Here is a 17,681-nt window from a genome sequence, read left to right as displayed (position 1 = left end):
TTCGTTGCTCACAGAATAAACTTGAAAACAGTGTATTTGTGTCTTTCAAAAATGAAGACAAAGATACGGTATTAGCATTTACCCGACATCTTTATGCTGACCATATCAGTTCAGAAATGACGGCACTGGAAGTTCATGTGATGTCATATGCAGATAATTGCGCGTCTTTGTCTAAAAATCATACCTCTAACATTAATGCTGCATCTCATGCAAATTGCCCTAGTTTTAGGTACAGATGATAGGCCAGTAGAATGCTTCATGCCTTCATTTCATTTTCCATGCTGACCATTGTAATTGGCAGTAGTGTAGAGACATTTGATTGTATGCCGCTTTCGTACAGATGTAGTTTGAGGTCATCCATCCTACAGTAGGTCATTGGATGTAGTTGCCTTTGGTACTGTCAAATTGGTTCACCTCAGTTGGGTGCAGAAAACAGTGTATGAACAAGGCAAGTAATACAGTCAATTCTTATAGATTCTATTTGCCAAAAGTGAACATGACAGGCCATTTAAAAATGTATATCAGGGTAACATTTGTCGTTTTTTAGATTTTTTTTTAATAGTGCAAACCCTTGTTTATGTGCATTTCATTTCACGTGCAATATTGTCTTGATGCCAAAATCTGGAAGCAGAATTTTGCTACAAACTTGTGTTAATGTGTAGTGGGTATGTTGTTGAATTCTACGTACTGCCTCCACGCCTTTTTATAGTTCATACAAGTTTGTAGATGTTGGTTGTGAATATATATATTTTCTTTATAGATCTATACAGTATTGAGGCTGGAGTTATACTCAGTAATATCTGGAAAGAGAAGGGCAGAAATATCATTTTTTCCCCCCAAAGTATGTGCTTGTACATCAGTAATTTACAAGGCAAGTCTGTTACTGACATTGTAATTTTCAGATTCAATTATTGGTCTAAAAGAGAAAATTTGCTGTGGATACTGTAGTCATCAAACTGCATACTTCAGTCATCAAACTGCATACTTCAGTGTGTGTATGACTGATGCATTGCTAATATCTTTCATTTACTTCCCAAATGAAAACATGATGAAGAGTTTGCCAGGCATATCAATATGCTCATGAGATTTGTGATTTGTGTGAACACCATTCCTAGCACACTCTTACCACCACTAAAAATGACGTGTACCTGCTAGGGTGGATCTAGGGCTAGACTTACTGCATGCCTTCACCGGCCAATAATACCCTATTCAGTCTCTTTTGTTTGTAGTTGAATTTCACTGAAAGATGAAATACGTGTGATAATGAAGTTTAAAGTCAGTGTATATGATCAGCATTTTATATTCAAGACATGTTCTACCGTGTTTTGAAAATTATAGTCATTGAATACCTGAAAACTATATTGAAGTATTAGTTATAAAACATCAATCAGATGTGGCAAAATGCGTCAGTGCAGTTGTCTCACTTTTGAAGTTTTACTACATGTTTGTCTTCCTGTGAAATCAAACTGTGTCACATTGTATATATAACCCAAGCATACATAGAAATATGGAAATATGTAAAATTCATGGAATATAAAAACTCTTGAATATACAATTGCTTCACCTAATTGATCAGTGGAAAACAGTAACACAGAATGATTGGCAGAGGATGGATATAACACACATACTGTACAAAGAAAAGTATTCAAAAAGTAAAAACTGGTTTATTATTTTTGGGAATCATCTTGAACCAGTCACATTACAGTCATTGCCTTTCTTTAGTTTTAGTAGTGGCTGTCAATATGAATTATAATCCCATGTGAGCATTTTCCCCTGTGTTGTTTTATTCTGTTGCTTATGTGACCCTGTGTTTATGTGATATATTATGTAAAACTTAAATTTGCTGTAGATATATGTTCTTTTAGTGTGTATACATCATGTAAAGCCTACAACTGTATGGCAGATCAATATTTATTGCAATGTAACTGCCTGTGGTGGCTGAGGTGTGGCTTTGTGTAAGAATTTTATTATTTTTACAATCATTTTTTTTTCTCCTTGGTGTTTAATGTCCGTGCTGTGTGACATGTCTTTTGGCCCTCCCATCGTTTCTGGCTTTAGTTTTACCGTCACCTACACTCTCCTGAACAACCTGCAAGATTTCCTGGGGGTAACCCTAATTTGGCTGCCCGACAAGGACCGTAAAGGTATATTAACCCGAAGGCTGCCAAAAAAAAATTGCATGAAATGTGTCATTGATTGGGATTGCTCAGCAAAGCATGCATGCTTGGATGTTAAATGACACGGTGCTGAATGGGTTAAACTTGTGTAGCTCACCAGATCCATTTACTCTCCTGCATGTCAGTCACACAAGAAATTCAATAACTTATTCACAGCCTTCATGATGGTGATGGTATTTTCACTGGCTAATTGTGAGAGGGGGGTAATGACCCAATCTGTCTATTATATTTCCATAGCTTTACTATGCAACCATCCTTTATTCATGAGACCCCACCCCATTCTCCGCAGGATGCTACACACAATGTAATTACACATTCTGACCTGATTTGATAAAATGGAAATATATCACAGTCTTACCATGTGATTTGTCACAACCTAATTAAGTTCTAGTTCCATCTCCAGTTTTTCACAACAAGCTAGATTTAATTATCCCCTCATTTGCACAATTTCTATGCTTTATACTACAAATTGCTGCCTGATTCACCAGTTTATTGCAGTGGCGGATCCAGAGGGGGGCACACCGGGTGCGGGCCCCTCTTCATTTTTTGTTAAAACAAAAGAAAAAAATGGGGGGTGCGTGCACCCCCCTTTAATTTTGTAAAGGCGCCTCCCCTTTACAGAATTCATGGATCCGCCCCTGTATCATACTAGATATTATTTCTGAAAACTCCCCTCCCTCCCCCCGCCACCCCCCCCCCCCAAAAAAAAGGAAAAAAGCCACGGTATTTTCAAGATTGCCACAATTGATTTGCAAACTAGATTTGGTCTGCCTTATTTATGAAGTCAGATGTCATAATATCAAAGTATAATTTTCTCTACTGAATGCAAAGCATTTGCCCCTGAAAAACACAGAGGGTATCACTGTCAATATTTGCAGTAAATGCCATGATGCAGCACATACATGCAAACTGTATGTTACTGCCCAGCTCAAATCCCACAAAAAGTCCCAGATTAGAGTTCTCTGTAATGAACCAAAATATGTCCTTTGGGTAGACCGACTCAAATTATTAAAGTTTGTCTTACCTGGGAGAGCAATCTTTTCTCTACCACTTAAAGTAGTAGAATTTGACGGCTTAAAACAAAACAGACAGCCAGGTATTAGCTCGGTATTTTGGATCGTATTTCTTCGAATAGGCACTGCATTTGCTGGAAAATGACTAAAGTTTTCATTGATACGTGTACTTCTGCAGAGCACCCCTAAGTGACCCTACTTACTCCCTTTTTTATGAAACTGCACCTCCTAACGCCATCTTATTTTAATCTATTTTTGATGAATGGGTGTGGATGGTCCCATTTTAACAAGTGATACGTCTTTAAAGCTGAGAACTTTAATATTCTGAAACTGTGTAGAAAGGTGGAAATTCATTTTGGCATACTTTTTTTGTGCGTTTAAGCTGGGCAATCACTTGTTGCTGTTAGGATGACAAAACCTTGTATCTCAAAATTGTCAAATGTTCAGGAGAGTGAAAAACACATGGCAGCCAAAGTGCTATAACAAATGGGATTGCCTGTCCTTTGACATGCCATGGTGGCTTCATTTTGGGGATACGACAGCCCGGATTTGTACTGACCATTATTAGGGTGTGTACAGTTCTGGTCGCGGTGAGGATTTAGCTTTTAACGTTTTGCAAGATATTCAGAAACCACTCTATAGGGCTTTTTACACTTGTGTTTCTTAACCCCGGACTTTCTCTGACCCAGGACTATCGTTAGTCTCGTACCAATTTTTTCAGCTTTTTACACTCGCCAATTAGTCCCGTACTATCTCTTGTCCGGGGCTAAGGAGAAAACTGACCTTTTTACACTCGTATTTCTTAGCCCTGGACTTTCCAAACCACATGAATATTCATAATTACGCTGTGTACTGTACACGTACACGCACGCACCGGCAGCACTTGATTACCTCGTTTCTGATTGGTCAGTGAGAGTCGGACTTCGTCTCCGTCGCTTAGCCCAGGATTATTTTTTCGTTCTGTTTACACTCACTTGCTTGGCACCGCAATTGCGGTGCTAACCCCTGCTATTTTGCAGGGCCAGATAGTACCGTACTATCGGTGGGGCTAGCCCACTTTGGCAAAAACGAGTGTAAACAGAAAGTGGGCTAAGGATAGTCCCGTACCAACGGTGGGGCTAAGGCCCCCCCTTAGCCCCACTGTTGGTCTGGGGCTAAGCAAAATTTTACAAGTGTAAAAAGCCCTTATGAGATGTCAAAGAGCGTGCAATTCTAAGGGGTATCAAAAGTTTATTTAATGAAAATCGGTTTTGAAATGGCTGAGATATCAAAAAACAAGGTGAAACAAAGAGATCCTAATAAAAGGTGTGGCCTGTCGCCTTTCATTATTATCACTTTTTTGGATATCTTAGCCATTTGAAAACCAATTTTCATCAAATAAAAGTAGAATCCTTAAAATTACATGCTCTTTCATATTTCACTAGAGGTTTCTCATTATCTCACTTTAGAAATGTTCAAAAACATGAATCCCCACCTCAACCAGTACTGTACAGTCCCTTTAATTTAAGTGATCATCAAAATTCATCCAAAGAAATGACTTTTACCAAAATCTGAGATACAAAGTCTTGTCACCCCACAGACTATGTGTCGTTTATCAAATGTAACCAGTTAAGTATGAAGTATTGATTTATATTGGTACATTGTATGAACCAAATCTGACAACTATAGTTATGTACAAACTGTCTGCTGAGCACTTAATAATCATTACACATTCACCTGATGTACATACACTTGTACATGCACTTTGTTCGCCAAGAACTATGCACCCATCTCCCTGTATATACTACATATTATTATATGTGTATCTTATCACTGTGCTTGTGTCTCTGTTGATATCACGAAAGTTACACCAATATCATAATCAATACGTCATCAGTCACTTATAATATGACAGATACTACCATTGGTATGTGTGTTCCACCACAGTGTCACAGTGCAAACAATATACAATGTATTGATCACTTTCCATTTAAAATTACTGTTTGTACAGTATGTCTTCAGTTACTCTTTGTAACCCACTGCTGCATTGTTAGATACTAATCAGAACAAAGCCTGCAGGTTAAGCGAGAAAATTATAATTGAAGTTGAGATCACTTCATTTTTTTTTGAAAGGCACATGCATGCCAGAGAGAGAGAGAGAGAGAGGGGGGGGGGGGGGTGGACTTCAAGGGGTATTTCATTAAGCAGTTTGGTCAGATATTTTTCTGACAAATTGTTACAAGCTACGGAAATCCTTGCATCCAATTTGCTGAGAGCAAATTTGTCTGACAACTTTGTCGGACAAAATGCTTCATGAAATCCCCCCCCCCCCCCCCCCCCCCCCCCCGGTGTATTCACATAAACAGCTTAGGGTCTTATACCTCAAGTGTGCTTAGCTTCTTACCAGTAGAAGGAAGTTTGTATAGAAATTTTTTAAGATTTGAGAAGGACAGACCTATGTGCATGTCCTTGCACTGTTATATTAAAAATCTCACAGTGTGTTTTAGGGTCTTGTTATGACACAACTTGTTTATATGACTGTGCATTTAATATTGAGATGTCAGGCACCACATCAATGGTCAAAGGTCAAAGTCAAGTGTATAATGTCATGCAAGAAATTGACAAGCTTTACAAGGAATCTGACCAAGTAACTTAGTAAAAATTGAGGGATGATAGTGCATTTCAACTGGTTAACTTGGAGATAGATCTTGTTGGGGTATGGCCACTCTCTTTCTTCAATATGACTTTGAATATTGATCAGGCCATTTCAAAGTACTGTTATATTTTCGCAGCATGAAATTTTTGCAAATTGCAGCAGATGGCCTTTGTTGTGGCATAATTTTTTTTTTTGCGAATTGCCAGTGGCATTCAGTGCATACGTACAATGTAGTGTAGACGAAAACTTTCACTTGCATTTTAATTTTGCCAATCTTGGCTCTCTTAGAATTTGCGAAATTAAAATGCATGCAAACATTTCTGGTCTTACAGTATTGGTGGCCCTTCAAGCTGTACTACATAATTGTTGTTTCTATCAAGTTAACATAAACCCAAAATAGAGTGCCTCTGTGGAAGTATTTGTGCCATAGGCCAACATTACATGACAGCATAATATATGCTCAGTCTGTATTTGTTCCACTGCTCAATTTTGAGTAATTCAATATTAGATGTAGATTAAATGTCTGTCTACTTCCGTCTCTACCCCTTCTCTTTCTCTGTCGGTCTTTCTGCCTCTCTTCTGCTGTAGAGATTTTTGTTACACATTTCACTCTTTTTTTCCCCCTCTGCATTTGCATTATGTTTGGCTGTCAAAGAGAGCCTCACCCTGAGAAATATTTACATTGGATCCATTTTGTTCAGGACAACTCAAATTGTGGAGGATCCAAAGTCCTGTTTCACACAAAGGGATTTTTTCTAATTATTTTTTTTCCATTTTTTTTCCATCCCTTCAGGATGAGATGAAGGCCAATCAAAATACCACAATTTGTTGCATTTAGTAAAGGTTCCCATACATTATTGTATATGTACAGTTTTTGGTAACAAAACTGTGTGCTACAAGATGTTAACATGTTCTCAGAAACAAGGTACACATGTTCAAATCCATGAAACTCATCCGTTGAGATGCTACGTCGATGTGGGCAATTTTTCAGTCAGTTGCAGTCAAGGTACACATGTTTCTGAATTAATTACATCATGACTTGAATCACATTCTTAATCTAATATTGAATATTTGAAATGGAAGACAATGTGGAAGTGTTTTGTCTTGAATCCAATACTGTAAAACATGATATATTCGCGGCATGAAATTTTCGCGAATTGGAGCCGACAGCCTTTTTCGTGGCATGAAATTTTCGCGAATTGCCACTGGCGTTCAATGCATGTAGTGTAGACAAAAACTTTCGCGTGCATTTTAATTTGGCAAATTTTGGCGCTCGCGAAATTCGCGAAATTAAAATGCACGCGAAAATTTCTCGTTTTACAGTATCCAGGAAGGAAAGTCTGTACAGGTGTACCTCATTTAGATTTGAGTTTGATTCTGTTAAAATGCAGTATATGAGTTGTAGCCATACACCAAACACCTTCCAAGATACACACAGTGTTAATGTAATAAATTGATGTCTACGAGGAAGATTCCACTGAGGGTAACTGATGTTATTGCCATGACATGCCACTGGCCTCATATTTTCACCCTTTATTGCTTTTTAATTGCCATAGCTTGTGATTTGTTAACAACAGCAATCCCCCCCCCCCCCCCCGAAAAAAAAAAAAAAAATCTATTCCACTTTCGTAATAAACCACATCCACCGCATTATATTCAATCTGGCATTGTGTATAATATTACTCAGTCATTGATTATAATCCCATTAGTGTATTGCATGCATTTAACCAAAATCCACTTAATTCGTCCAATACTGTACCACACCAATTGCTTTCTCTTTATGGTGTGTGTGTGTGTGTGTGTGTGTGTGTGTGTGTGTGTGTGTGTGTGTGTGTGTTGTGAAAAAGAGGAAATTCAAAAGAGTGCATAATGTACATGTGTAGTAACAAGAGAGTGTGCGTACTTGCTGTGCATACTTACACAACGTTCCAGACATCCCTGTTGCAATAACATTGCTTTCTTCAGGTCTGACACGCCTGTCATGCCAGTGAACACAAATGTATATGTGTCGAGGCGTGTCGGGGCAAACATATTCATCTTGCTGTGTAATTTGAGTCTACCCTTCCAGGGCTACAGCCCCCCCCCCCCCCCCTCCCCCCCCCCCAAACCACATCCATCATTTTTAAAGGAACACACAGGAAATATGTCTGCATGTTATATAAGTCCTTTGAAATGTTTATAAAATATGATAATTTCATCTTCTGGTGTTGCCAATTAATATGCAAGAGGCAGAGTCTTGAAGGGCATTAAAAATGCATGTTTTGAGGGACAAGCCGCTGTGAAACTATAAATATTTGAAGCACATTAATTTTTGTAGATTTTGCACTACAAGTACTTCGGACACACAGTAATTCATATTCCTGCTAGACTTGTATCCAGGATTTCCAGCACAAAGTTAAATTAAAATTTGTACTTCAAAAGTGTTGTGCATAGTGTTTATATTTTTTTAAAGTAAAAATCATGCACTGCAGTTGAGAAACCAGTGTGTGTGTGTGTGTGTGTGTGTGTGTGTGTGTGTGTGTATTGCACTTATTGTGGAAAACAAGGACACACCTACGAACTTTACATTTAAAGCGAGGACACACAGAGATCCGAGGACATCCTCGCTTTGCAGACTATTCCAAATGGTCTGCTTTTGCATGTATGAGTACATGTTTGTAGGTCCTCGATTTAATAGCATTGTCCTCGGTTGGATAGTAATATACGAATGAGTCCTCAGTTGACAAGAGTCCTACTTACACACAGGTCCTCGGTTATGTGGTAAAATTCTTGTGGGTAAAACAGGTCCTCGGTTTCCACCATAGAGGCGTAACTACTATGTGTGTGTGTGTGTGTCTGTATGTGTGTGTGAATATTGTGTATATGTGACTGCCCTGCTCAAAACCTACATACATAAAGTAGGCCAAAATGAATGGATCCACTTTTCTACATAGTTTAAAAGAATAGAGTTCTAATCTTTCAAGTAGTATAACTTGTTGAAATTGGACCATCCTAACCCATTCGAAAAGTGATTTAAATAATTGATATAGTTAAAAGTTGCAGTTTCATAGAAAAGGGAGAAAAGAGGAAGCATGCTTTGCAGAAGTATCAAATTCCCAGTGAAGCAGTGCCTGTCCCCCCAAATATTGTCCAGAAAAGCTGCTAATATCTCAATTCAGTTTTGTTTTAAGCCATCAGATCTTGACAGTAGGCAGAGAAAAAATTACTCTCCCAGGTAAGACAAACTTTTAAAAAATGAATGGTCAACCCCAATGCCATATTTTAGTCTATTACAGAAAATACCACCACCAACAACACAGTAATCTGTGATGTTTTGTGTGTTTTGAGCTGGACAGTCACATATGTCTCTTGGATGTTGTACACATCATATTTTTTTGTCTGACCCAATTAATTGCAGATTGGGCTATTTGTCAATATTTTGGCTTGAAATTCTCAGACTTAATTATGTATTGTTTATGTTCACTTCATGTAATTGTATTAGTTTACCTGCTTTTGCCCATAACACTTTTAATTCTTCTGACAAGTATCAAATTGAACATGCTATAAATTAATGTCTGTTGAGAAAGTTGTTGATCTGCTGTGCATTTTTTTTTTACTGTAGATATATATGAAAAGCCATCTTTTTATGTAAGTTTTGTGCACTCCTTTACTAGTAATGCTGCTTATGTGGACGGAAATATTGAAAACAAACGGTAGTACTTATACTTTACAGATTAGTAGGCATGTAATCTTCACATGACCAATTGAACAATGTCCTACTCTTGACATTGAACTATCCAGAGGTTTCCTTTTTTCAGTGCTTTGCTCTCATTGATACTTTTATGTAATATGCACCCATGGGATTAAAGGGGTTGTTGTATAGTTTTGATGGAGACCTAACTTCAGGTTTATGGGCCTAAAGTTTTTTGCTGCGATAATGAGAAACCTCTCATAAGATAAGAAAGAACATGTAATTCCAAGATGAATTCATCATTTATTTAATAAAACTAGTTTTGAAATGGCTGAGATATCCAAAATGGAGTGATCATAATAAAAGGTGGGACCCACTTTTTATTGCAATTGCTTTGCTTTACCTTGTTTTCAGATGTCTTGGTCATTCCAAAACCAATTTTCATCAAATAAGCTTTGAATTTCTCATAAAATGGTGTGTTTTGTAGTATTTCATATGTGGGTTCTTGGTATCTTGCAAAAAAATTAAGAGCTCCATCCTCATCTCCACCAATACTATACTATCCCTTTAAGCTTTACTGGTATTGCATGCATTGTGCAGTCTTGTCTTCTGCTTGTCATGGTCATGTTGAATACATCATCCCTGTTAGATGTGCAACGAATGCATGATTCCTTAATTGCACGTCATACATCTCACATGTCAATAGTAGCCAGCATAAATGCGTGTGATATTGTCTATGAAACTAATGCCAGTAATTTATCTCTTTGTTTATTTTGTCTATGAAACTAATGGCAGTTATTTCTCATTTTGTTTGAACAGAGAATCTTTATTTTATAAAAGCTTGATAGAATGTGCAAAAGGGACTGAAAATGTGGTATATGCAGTCAATAATGTTATTGATGCTCAGCATTGCACTGCTGAATTTGAAAATGTCTCTATTGAATTGATGTGCAGGGATCTCTGGCCTTTGCAGTCTGAATGTTTGGGTGTATGGTTAATATAGTTGCTCTTCTCTTCACAAATATAGGAAGCTACACTGGTTTTATTTTGTCCTGAAATCATCGTCACAAGTTACACATGTCACGTCACATCATTTTAATCTAGGTCATTTACGAATGATCCTGTCGGATATGAAGAGGATATCAAATTCTCACAATTCATCACTAATTCATGCATGATTGCATTTATTTCTCATGTCATATCAGTATTATATGAAATCTTGTCAATTTGTAATACCATCTGCAGTAAATATTGCATTTCCTGCAATGTAACAATTGGCTACTTGTCTCTTTTTTTTTAGTGTCTTCAGAGCAGAAATAAACAGTGCTTGATGATCAGTATACTCTAATATGATTATTCCAATCTTGAATTGCCATGACATCACTCGAGCTCTGTTCAAAAGGGAACAAACCATTCTTTCACCCATATTTCATAAATCATATCCATTGATATTGTCTGTGATTTTGCTTGGAATGTAAATAGCATGTACAACTTGCATGTCTTAGCTATTTTTGCTCTTTAGGTCTACCCCAAAATTTACTTGTGTGTTGTTCATGAGCTGTTGGCGAATGTTTGTTAAAATAAAGCCTACAATGCTTTGATTTTGGTCTGTTTGCAACATTGGCAGAACAAATAGACAAGGCATATTGTTCTTTAATACAGTATTAGTACCGGTAGTCCCCAAAAAGCAGGTTGCCTTGTATCTGCTTGCTTCCTATAAGCACTTAATTTTTTCTTCAGTGACCATGTGGAATTAATCCAAATTCAGATGTACATTATTTATCTGATCAACTATTTTATATGACATAAAATAGTGTATGTGTGATCTATGTGTATACTATTGTGTGATCCTCCTTCTCAGGTGACAGATTAGAAAACTCCAACGTAGCTGGTAGGTTAGTTTGTCAGGAACCGGTCAAGCAGCTCGGTCCGTCTAAGAAGGGGTCAACCATTAAAGTGCCTATCACATTCCAGGCGTTGCAAGCCGGCATACAGGAGGTCAGTGTAACAGCTCCCTTGACATCTGGCTAGTACAGAAAAAGAGGAAAGTCTCAGTGTAGGATGCCATGTTTGAAGGAATTACAGGAGATGTCAACGAGTTCAGACTTTCAGAAAAACAGTCCCTCCATGAAAATAACAGTTGCAAATGACACCCTAGTACCTAAGTTTGTAGTCGTCAACTTGTTATACATCCTATCTTTCAGATCCCTAATACAAAATTATTGATTATTTTTTACAAATCCATCGTCTCTAGTGTCCTTATATTTTGTGTACAAAATGTTTGAAAGGTAATAATTGCTCTTGTCACAACATTGGCATTACGGTGGTGTGGTGATCATTGTACATTGTCTGCGAAGTAATTGCCCAATTGCTATTTATCCTGTTGAGGACGAGTCCTGAGTATACTCGGGCAGGTGTCTATGGGAAATGCATGTTGTAGCAAAATTAGTCCGTCCTCCAGAGGTTAATAGTTACATTGACATAATATTTTCATGAATGAGAAATAAAAAGTGTGATGTTTAGTGTGGAGTGAAATAAACAGCTGCATATCTTTTAAGCTATCTCTCTTATGGAAAGATGATTGATCTGACATTGTTTTGGGGGAATGGACATAACTCTGACGAAAGCAGCATCCCCCCCCCCCCTATTGAGGTGTTAGATTTCATCATACAATTATAGCACATACATCATTTTCTTATGTTTATGCTGTTTTGATCAAATTTAGTAATAAATTGAGCAGAATTAAAAAAAGGAGATCATTTGTAGCTCTTCATGATATTTCAAGCAGCTCAAGTTACAAAAGAATGCAGTCAAATCATTTTTTTTTTTGCCTTTCTTTTGCAAGTCTTGCAGAATCCTAGGGTTGTCCAGTTTGTTCACAAGATGACATCTACACATTGGTTTCCTATGCAGCTTGGAAAGTACATGAAGATGAAGCTCCAGTATGCCGCCCAGCCCTTAGCCAGTAAGATATCATCTGTAGTATCCCAACCTTCGAAGTCAGCTCCTCATTCTTCATCTCCTGTCTCGTCCGTCGCCACGGCAACATCCTCATCCTCTGCCCCCAAATCACTGCCAGAGAATGCAGCCCCCGAGTCTTCCGGTACCCCCACGGCAGAGCAGCCCACCCCCACAGCAGAGCAGCCCAACCCCACAACCACGACAGCCACCTCCAATAGCCCCGTGGCCCTGCGGAAGGTGTTCAGCATCGGACCGAACAGTGTCCTAATCAAGAGAAAAAGTGCGCTGACCAGGCAGATGTCCCTCTCTCCAGCCAGTGCTCACCCCATCAAGTAAGATGGACCTGTATGGTGTTCAAAAAGACAAAAAAACAAAACAAAAACAAAACAACAACAACAACAACAACAACAACAAAGAGACAAAATGAAGGCATACCGGGTACTGAAATGCTGTATGAGAGACATATAAAAAGACATATTTGTAGTTGTTGTTGTTGTTGTTCTTTAACCCATTAACCCGTTGAAGACGAGTCCCAAGTATACTTTGGGCAGGTGTCTATGGGAAGTGCGTGTTGTAGTAAAATCAGCCCGTCCTCAACGGCTTTAACAGAGAACACATTGTGCATGATGCTTTTAATGTTGCCATTTTGTCCCAGCCAGTTCCCTTCTATGCTAGTATCTTTGCCCAGATTGGCCTTTTTATGACACCTAAATCCAGATACCAAATGCCATCTCTGAACATTGTTTTGTTTTGTTTTTTTTTAATAGGAGGACCCTATAAAGAAGATTTCTCCTTTCGGCATGAAGCAAACAAACTTCCACATTAAATAGTCGACATGTCTCCTTAGTAACTGTTGATTTAGCAGTTTTCCTTACCCGTTCTTTTTTGGTACTCCACATGACATTCCCCTGGTTGCAAAGATTATGGCCGAGTGTGACTCATTAAAGTAAACTGTGGAACGTACCGCAGAGGTCATGTCGAGTGACCTGGCATGTAGCAGAGAGGAAATAGGACAGGTTTACAACAGAGGAAGTTGTTGGCAAAAAGTCCTGTAAAAGACTGGAAAATTACTTCAACAGTGTTCACCTGAATTGTATCTAGATCACAGTGGTTGGTTTAGTATGAGTAATTTTTTTTTCAGCAACCATTTGGAGAAAGCTAGTCCCATTACTCTATTCAAGTCAATCATTTATTATCCATATCAGGATATTTGTGTTGTTTACAAGCTTTTTACAAAAAAAATATACAAAACATGAACAACATGACATGTATTAAACAGAAAAATATCGATTTTGTCCATTTGTCACTGCAGTATTTACATTTCAACTGTTTAGAAATCTGATTCCACCTGTCATGTATGAAGATTCCGTATTTCAGATTGTGTATCATAAATGAATAAGTGCTTGGTACTGCAAAATCGGAAAATAGCATTCAACACAGACATACTTGTTGGTAAAGCTTTTCGACATGCACTCATCAGAGTAAAATCGCATGAATGAACAGAAAGCCAGAAACGAAACTATATAAAGGAAGGAAACCATACGGGCGAATGGCGAGCTGTGATTGGCTGTCAAGGTAAACAAAATTAGCCTTGCTGCCAGCCGTTGGTTGATTAATGCTAAAATAATGCAAGCGTTCTTACGAACTCTTTCTGACGGCACAGAATGGGGTCCATGAGCTGAATGTATACTGCTTCGAGCATGCGCAGATGCATGAAACTTCTCGCTTGGCTGAGAACCGTAAAACAAGATGAACAGTATTGTTCCGCGCACTCTTGGTTGTTCATCAAGTGGTGAGCAATGGCCGAATTGCCACCATCCACCGCAGTATGCACACTAGGCTGTCTACATGCACGCGAAGGTAGGGAATGCACGTTAGTTTTGCGATTTTACTCTGATTAGTGCATGTCGAAAAGCTTTAGTATGTCTGTGTTGAATGTATCATAAATGTTACTTCATCCTAAATGTGTGAGAGAGCTTTTTTAATTTGTCCACATATTTTTGTCATGAGTTGACTTGGACACACCTCTCCAAAAATTAATGGAACTTGCCTTCCTTAACCCGTTGAAGACTTGTCCCAAGTGTACATGTACATGTCCCAAGTATACTTGGGCACATGTCTATGGGAAATGCGTGTTATACCGAAATTGACTTGTCCTCAATGGGTTACACATGTGATTAAAAAAAAACTTGGCAGAAAACAAAGAGGATGAACTTCAAAGAAAAATTGTGCTGCCGTTGATCCATCTTGTGCAGGGCCAAAGGTCTCCATGACCAGATAAATGATTTACAAAAATATTTATAATTGCAATTTCTTGGTTGTTACCTAGTGGATTTCATTTAAAGTTTCTTTGTAGACTGTGATATCTATGTATGTCTAGATGCCTTTGTGCCATGCATGTGATATCTATGTATGTCTAGATGCCTTTGTGCCATGCATTACAATACATAAAGTATAAGAGCAAATAAATGTCATGCTGTGTATTTATGCAGCAAACCCCCCTCTGCAGTAAAGTCAATCACAACTAGATCGTCATCTAATCATAAATCAATTTGAATCTACTGGGATGTTCTGAGTGATGTTTACATTACAGTCAAACCTGCCTTAGCGGCCACCTGTCTATAGCGACCACCTGTCTATAGCGGCCACTGAAAAATCCCCCCGAGAGAAAAACCCTGTTAAAGACCCTGTGTATAGCGGCCACCTGTCTAACGCGGCCAGCGGCCACAAATTTTGTTTCCCACGGTAGATTTTAACCTGTCTATAGCGGCCAAAAACCCATTGGAGCCGTAGCCCAGCCGATAATTCAGCGTGTTTTTCTGCTTTGTAACCATGCGGGCAACGTTCAGTGATCGCCACCGCTGCATTCTTCCCTCATTCAGTCATGATCAATTATCAATTTAATTCATTTTTATTCGTCCAATAAAAAACATTACAGGAAACTCATCGCGGGATTTTCACATATAAATGACAAAGCATAACAAATACAGTATATACATAGAGAGAGAACAACATGGAATAGCACGTGACAGATAGATAAATAACCGGACATGATAATGCACTAGTGTTAAGCTTTCTTCACGACAATACACATACTGCTGTGCAACAATTTCATAAACACACGGTGTGTGCATACGTACACACATACATGTACATGTAAGGATACAATGATGATACATGTACTTGTAAGCAATGCACACAAAGTTGGATTACCTGTCTATAACGGCCACCTGTCCATAACGGCCACCTGTCCATAACGGCCACTTTTTCCGTCTCCCTTGGGTGGCCGCTATAGACAGGTTTGACTGTATTTGAAAGAGCAAACAGATTGAAATAGTCAGATGTGAAATGAAACTCTTTGTACATAGAGTGCATGTTCTCCTGTATGTACTTCACCTGTAGGAAGTTCTTGGCCGGGATTCGCTCCCACTCATTCAGCGGTGAGTCCGTAGGGGATGCCGGTCACCACGACAACCAGTCAGGTGACCTCCAAAGGGATGGAAGTGCAGAAAGTGACCCAGAAATCAGGTAAACCCATCTCGTTTCTATTCTTGTGTAGTGAAGGGCATCAACAAGTGAGTGACCATCATCAGCTCTCTTTTGTTTTGTTTCGTTTCTTTCTGTCTACAAATATTGTTGGGGATTGTCTGTCCTGGGATGTTCACATATTCATCTGTATCTCTCATGCTCATCTGTCTATGGACAAGGACTATATATTTTTTCCCCTGTTAAGACCCAGCAAATCCCAGAAACTATGTTTCTTTGGTGACGTGCTGTATTTGTTGCTGTACTGTACCATTTATTGTTAGTATTGCATCAAGTAGAATAAAAGTTTCTCTTTCATTTGTGCTTTGTTTTCAAAGCTGATACTAGCATTATTATTTCATTTGCAGAATTATCCAAAGTGTCTATAAATCACTATATTCGTAACTGGTCCTTAATTTGGCTACTCTGTTGAGAAGATTGAAGATAATACTTCTCTCTCAAATTGGCAAATTTTTGAAATGTTTTTGTTGAATTTTGTGGAGATTCAATGAATTGAAAGTTCTAGCTCCATCCAGCCAGTCTCCAATATAGATTATGCAATGAAATTCAGCTTTGCAAATTTAGTGGAGACAAGATGAAAGTTTCTGCAGCAAAATTATCCTAGGATTTTGTTGCCTGAAAGGTTGACAGTAGAAGTATTACACTTTCTCCTTGTACCGTTATCCTCCTCTTGTGTGCAGGTCATCTCCTACGACCTCCATGCCCCCTGCTGCAGAGGACCAGTCAGCTCCCAGCATAGACCGCATTGTCAAGCACAGATGCCAGGTGTATGTTGCATGATGCCCGAAGGGAGCCCAGTGGAAACGAGCCTTCATTACCGGGAGCATGCAATACACACAGTATTATGTAGTTTCAAGAGTCTGTTCTCACTGGGACAAGTGTGAGCAATTCAAAACTGCAAGTACAAGGTACAGTGCTGCAAGACTTTTAGAACGTGCAGGGACCAAGTGGAACAAACTCAGCCAGTCTTGTGTGTGTCAACTGATGTCTGTGCACCAAGAGAATTTGAAAGACGCCTTTTGGTGTTGAGATATTTTAACTGCTAATCAGGTGTAATGAGCCTTGATGTTAGATGCTGACGGGGCAAGTGCATGCAGTTGTCCAATGTTTTTATGTTTTGATTTCTTGAAGGGATGGGGCCAGATGCAATGAGTGTTTCACTTGCCCTGGAGTTCCTGGGTCAGAAATGCTGCAAACTAGTCAAACATAGCAGGGGGTTGTTGGAACATGATACATTGCCACTGTATCCTCTGACTTTACTTTTACCCCCGGAGAGCAAGTGACAACTCATTTTGTGGACCATTTGGTAACGGCTTTGTTATGACGCAGGCTGAAACTCTTTTAAATACAACCCCCCAAAAAGGATCTATGATGTGTTAAAACCATGACTGTGGCTCAGATGCATGTAAAAAGGACCATCGCTCAGATGTATGCAAATGAACCCCATTCCATGCTTCCTCCTGTTTCATTGCAACTCTGTAACACAACCTGTTGCTGAGGGTGACTGGCTTGTTCTACAGAGGCTTGAGTGACAAAAAACAAAACAAAAAAATATACAGAGGTGTCAGTGGTTTCAGTTCAACAGGGTTGATGAGTTAAGTGCAATCCATTTTTGTTGATGTACTCAAATTTGAATAGACTGGACGAGCCTGTTATCGAAGAATAGTGCATCATGTTTG

At 38.7% G+C, this 17,681-nt stretch overlaps 1 protein-coding gene across 1 annotated transcript in view; it reads left to right on the top strand.

Annotated features, from left to right (window-relative positions):
• Positions 1-16,804, top strand: part of LOC139742680 (trafficking protein particle complex subunit 14-like) — a 28,680-nt gene extending 11,876 nt beyond the window's left edge. The window contains exons 7-11 of the mRNA XM_071653209.1: positions 2,059-2,144; positions 11,357-11,493; positions 12,409-12,788; positions 15,859-15,984; positions 16,683-16,804. Of these exons, the coding sequence (XP_071509310.1) occupies positions 2,059-2,144; positions 11,357-11,493; positions 12,409-12,788; positions 15,859-15,984; positions 16,683-16,782 (829 nt within the window). The 3' untranslated portion in view covers positions 16,783-16,804. The remainder of the gene's footprint in view (positions 1-2,058; positions 2,145-11,356; positions 11,494-12,408; positions 12,789-15,858; positions 15,985-16,682) is intronic.
• Positions 16,805-17,681: the final 877 nt, after the last annotated feature.

The sequence above is a fragment of the Diadema antillarum genome, unplaced genomic scaffold (assembly GCF_040938485.1).
Source record: "Diadema antillarum isolate AM-2024a unplaced genomic scaffold, OU_Dant_1.0 seq00001013_RagTag, whole genome shotgun sequence".
In the NCBI taxonomy this organism is placed as follows: domain Eukaryota; kingdom Metazoa; phylum Echinodermata; class Echinoidea; order Diadematoida; family Diadematidae; genus Diadema; species Diadema antillarum.
This window is presented reverse-complemented; position numbering and strand designations above follow the sequence as displayed.